Below are 5,000 nucleotides of genomic sequence, written 5' to 3' on the forward strand. Positions count from 1 at the left end.
GGATCTTAAATGGAAATTGCAGGGAACGACGAAAAGAGGGAGGCCTAGGAACGGTTGATGAGGGTGTTGATTGAAGATAGAAAAACTGAAGGCTTAACAAGGAGAGAAGCCGAGAAGGAGGCACGAAGCCGGTTACGATGAAAGGGATTTGACAATGGCCTATGCTACAGTCGGGGTGAAAACCCAAGTACTTTAAGAATTTATACTTTTTCTCCTCAATAATAACAATTAAATCAAATAAAATCAAATAAAATTCCCTTTATTCATCCCAAAGGGGAAATTTGTCTCTAGGGTTTATGTCCAAGGGAAGACTGGAATAACACAGGCGTCAGTCGCAGTACAGCGCCGCAAATTGAGCTAGGGCGGGGCGACTTGCTCGAGGCCACGCTGCGCAGCGGCGGGTGATCGAACTCGGTACCTTTCGGGTACGAAGCAGAGACCTTACCGCTCAGCCACGTTGCAAATATCTAAATTTCACAGAAGTTCCATAATTATGACCATTAGTTCAATTCTCAACATATCTGACTCAAGACCTAGGTGCACCTTTTTGCAGGTGCGATAACCAAACATTCTCTTGGGCTTCAAGAATTATACTTTTTCTTCCCAATAAAGCTCCTAAAATCCACCAGAGCTCCAAACCTCCAAGCATTTTCAGGACTGATCACCGAACACACGCATAGGCTTGATTTAACACTGTTGTGAAAGATTATCTTTTGCTTCGGTTTGAGAGTGTTTCCATTTCAAATTTGAACCAACCCATTACATACAATGTGGGTTATCGGACCTGCAATAAGAACATGTCGCCTAAGACATAATGCCGCTTTGAGACTCTAGGTCACAAAAATAAATTGCACTGAGCATGAACTAAAGATTATAGAAATATCTGTGATGACGTTTTGTTTTGTTTTTCTTTTTAAATCTTATTTTGTTTGTCTGTTGTTGTTTTTATAAAGATACTTGCACACCAATGAAGATAAACCAGTAATTATATGTGTGGATTTATTGTTCCGCTCTGTGGTCTTATGTGTATGACATTCGCTCTCGGACTGATGCGTCCCTTGTTCCAGTTCCGCTCTCTCGGGGGCAAAGTTGAGACATTGGACAATGATATCTTTACTCACAATCTCTCATCGCACTCATGTATAAAAAGGAATACCTCGCAAGCTCCAGTGTTGTGTCTGTCGGAAAACAAAATGTAATAGCCCTTTACCCTTATCATAATTTGTCTTTGAATTGAGCATACTTACTTAGTGAATATTGGGCTATATAGAAGCTCGATAATTTTTTTTACCTATGATTTGTTGTGTGGCTCAATTAATTGTTCAAACACACGCTGGCCTACCTTGTCACAAAGTCAACGATGAAAAATTCTGAATCTGGCAATATGTCCATTGGTGAGACACTTAACATGTGCGGCTATGTTGTCTAGTGGTATAACACTTGCTTTCGGATCGGAAGGTCCTGGGTTCGAGCCTCGCGCTCGGCGCAAAGTTGAGTCCTTGGAAGGGGCTCTTTACTCACATTCTCTCACCGTACTCAGGTGTAAAATGAGTACCTGACCGTTAACAGCGTTGTCTTTGTCCGAAAAATTGTAATATCGACTAACAGACGTCATGTCCGTCCTACATGATGAATGTTGCTGTTGGCCAGGGACCCTTTGTAAAGCGCTTTAAGCACATTTAGTGGACATTGCTCTATATAAAGCTCAATATTTTTAAGCTCAACTTTTTAACAAACGTCTCACTTGATTCAGGCGTGAATTAGTCGCTGGCTATAGACAATAACGGTTTTTAGATAAAGATCTAAACAAGTGTGTATGAAAGGTTCAAAACAAAGCAAGAAAGAAAAATACAAGTAAAAAAAACATCTAAAAAAATCAGTCTGTTAACCCTCTCCTTACCAACTATAGGAAAATCGTCACATTCGTTACGATACAACCAACATTTTTATTATTCAAATTTCTGTTTTACATCATAAAATTTAAAGACAATTAACCGTTTGTTTTAGAGCTTGTTCTTTTATAGAGGAATTATGTATCGCTGTTGCGTTTGAGTGATAAAAAATATATTTTGTGTTTGTTGGGTGTGAAGTCTGCACATTATTTTATAAAGCAGTAATCGAAAGTATCTTGTCATTTTGTATAACAGCTTGGGGAGTCAATTGCTTCGCAGTGGAAAGGAACAAAATAAATTCAAATATTAAAAAATCCATTAAACGCTATATAAATGATGTGACGATGTAGATCTTTTATACGAGAATTTTTGTATTAGTAAAATAACTAAAATATTAAATGACCAGAATCATCCACTAAGACCATCAATTATTTTGTCAGGAAGGAGTGAGTGGTCGCCCTATCTCTATTTCAACAAGAACAGAGAGACACCAAAAGTCTTTTCTGCCGTCCAGTTTTAGGCTTTATAACTACAAGCAATAATCATTTTATATAATTATTTCGCATTTTTACTTTCAATAATGTAAATATTAATTTATGAATTTATCTGTTTTGCAATCTTTTCAATTTTCAATTTATAGTGACAGTTTTAACTATTTTACAGTGTTGAAATTATTCATATTATAAAGCGCGGCTCTGGTTGTGGAGCTGCTCCTTTTATATATACCTACATCTTATTTCCATTATATTTCTATCTTATTGTGTAAATTATAACACGTCTTTAGAAAAAAATTCCTTTTTGGGATGCAATAAGTATTAATTTAAGTTTTGGGGAAAATCCTGTAAATGGCTGGTAAGGGGAGGGTTAAAGTTATGCGATTGGTACTGTAGAAAATGCTCGAGGAATAATATGTGACCCGCATTGACCATGTCAAATCTGACATTATTTGCAACCCATCAGTTTTTTTTTACATAAAAGAAGCTTTGCTAGATTTACTTTTAAAAATATATCAAAAAGGTCATGAATGAAGCTAAATATTCATACAAAAAGCCAAACATTTCTAAGCGTCATCATTTTCTGCTACACATTGAGGTATGTTATATCTTCGTTTTCTTATCCCACTACCCTGATTACATTACTTGGAAATGCTCTGTATAATTGTTCACATTGTTTGTTTATTTCTTTTTTCAATACAGGGTTTTCAGATTACAGCAGGTACGAAATGCAGCAAGGATTTTTTGAGACCCCCGAGTTGGACAATTTACAGACTCGTCTTTGGAAAGAGGCTGAGCCCCTTTATTTACACCTTCATGCCTACGTCCGCCGAAGACTAAAAGACATTTTTGGAGGAGGCGTTATTGGTAATGATGGAACATTGCCGGCACATCTATTGGGTATGTACAAGTTCGATTCTTGATTCCGCCTTTAGTTGTTTTTTTTTAATGAGCTTTTGTAAAGCGCAATGTCCACTAAACGTGCTCAGAGCGCTTTACAAGAGGTCAACAGCAACACTTAACATTTAGGACGGCACATGACGTCAATAAGGCGATAGTAAACTTTTTATTTTCGGACAGAGACTAACGCTGTTAAAGGCCGGGTATTCATTTTACACCTGAGTAGCCTCAGAGAATGTGAGTAAAGAACCTTTTTCAAGGATTCAACTATGCGCCGAGCGAGGCTCGAACCCAGGACCTTCCGATACCACAAGACCAGATAGCCGCGCGATAGTACGATAAGATGGTGTCCTTAAGAGAATTATAGAATTAATGGAAAGTGCGTTTGAATAATATGGTGATCTAAGTGATGCAGAGTTATGATCTTGCCCAAAGAAAATAAACGAAAATGCCTGAAGCGGAGCTCGGACAGTGCAATGCTTTAACCACTTGCAACTCCCCTCTCCTAAACCCCTTTGAATGTAAAGTGAAAAATAAATCAGAAAACTACATTCATTTTACTTCAAAAATACAAATGGACTTCAAGCATGGGTACAATATTTATCATATAAAATTCAATTTTTAACATTTAATTAAGTCAAACCGAAATTAATACCGCTAATTGGGGAAACTTTTCCTCCAGTGGTAACTTTGCCTCAAGGGGTAACTTTGCCTCAAGGGGTAACTTTGCCTTCAGTGGTAACTTTGCCTCAAGGGGTAACTTTGCCTCCAGTGGTAACTTTACCTCCAGTGGTAACTTTGCATCAAGGGGTAACTTTGCCTCCAGTGGTAACTTTTCCTCCAGTGGTAACTTTGCCTCAAGGGGTAACTTTGCCTCCAGTGGTAACTTTGCCTCCAGTGGTAACCTTGCCTCAAGGGGAAATTTTGCCTCCAGTGGTAACTTTGCCTCAAGGGGTAACTTTGCCTCAAGAGGTAACTTTGCCTCAAGGGGTAACTTTGCCTCCAGGGGTAACTTTGCCTCAAGGGGGAACCCGTTAACAGACTTGATTTTTTATCAAATGAGATAATTGCCACACAACTAAACACTCTCTTATTAATCCAAAATTCGAGAGGCAAAGTTTCCACAAAAGGCAATGTTATTCCAGTTGACGGTACCGGTTTTAGCCTACGGGCAACACATTATCAATTTATTTCTATCTCAGGAAACATGTGGGCTCAGAATTGGCAAGAGATTTACTCTTTGGTGGTCCCGTACCCGGAAGTGGATGTCTTTGGAGACGTAGAAGCCGCGTTGTCTTCATCCCGCAATGATTCTAGATGGATGTTCTCATTGGTCGAAGGGTTTTATAAATCTCTCGGCCTTCCTCCGATGACAAAGGCATTTTGGGAAAAATCTGTCATCTCAAAACCAACAGATAGACCTGTAGACTGCCATGCTAAGGCCTTTGACATGTTTCATCGAAAAGATTTTAGGTAAGTGGAAACTATCTAGAGGAATTAGTAATGACAATTAATTCAAAGAACTGTGGCAATTGGAATAATCTAAAATTTGAGACAAAAAATTATAATTCAATTAATATTTTTTAAGAGTGCCATTGATAATGAACTTACCAACATAATATTTCATTTTGATTAATAATAAAACATTACATTGGATATTATTGCATTTGTATATGAATTATTTGAAACTCCCGAATGTACAAGTTGGACATGC

The 5,000-nt window shown here is 37.9% G+C and overlaps 1 protein-coding gene across 1 annotated transcript in view; it reads left to right on the top strand.

Moving 5' to 3' along the window:
* The window catches only part of LOC144957823 (angiotensin-converting enzyme-like), a 41,199-nt gene that overhangs the window by 24,028 nt on the left and 12,171 nt on the right, over positions 1-5,000 (top strand). Inside the window, exons 6-7 of the mRNA XM_078889280.1 lie at positions 3,089-3,286; positions 4,489-4,759. Coding sequence (XP_078745406.1) covers positions 3,089-3,286; positions 4,489-4,759 — 469 coding nt within the window. The remainder of the gene's footprint in view (positions 1-3,088; positions 3,287-4,488; positions 4,760-5,000) is intronic.

Source organism: Berghia stephanieae, chromosome 12, assembly GCF_034508935.2.
Source record: "Berghia stephanieae isolate SIO BIC M18660-M18661 chromosome 12, UCSD_Bste_1.3, whole genome shotgun sequence".
Lineage (NCBI taxonomy): Eukaryota > Metazoa > Mollusca > Gastropoda > Nudibranchia > Aeolidiidae > Berghia > Berghia stephanieae.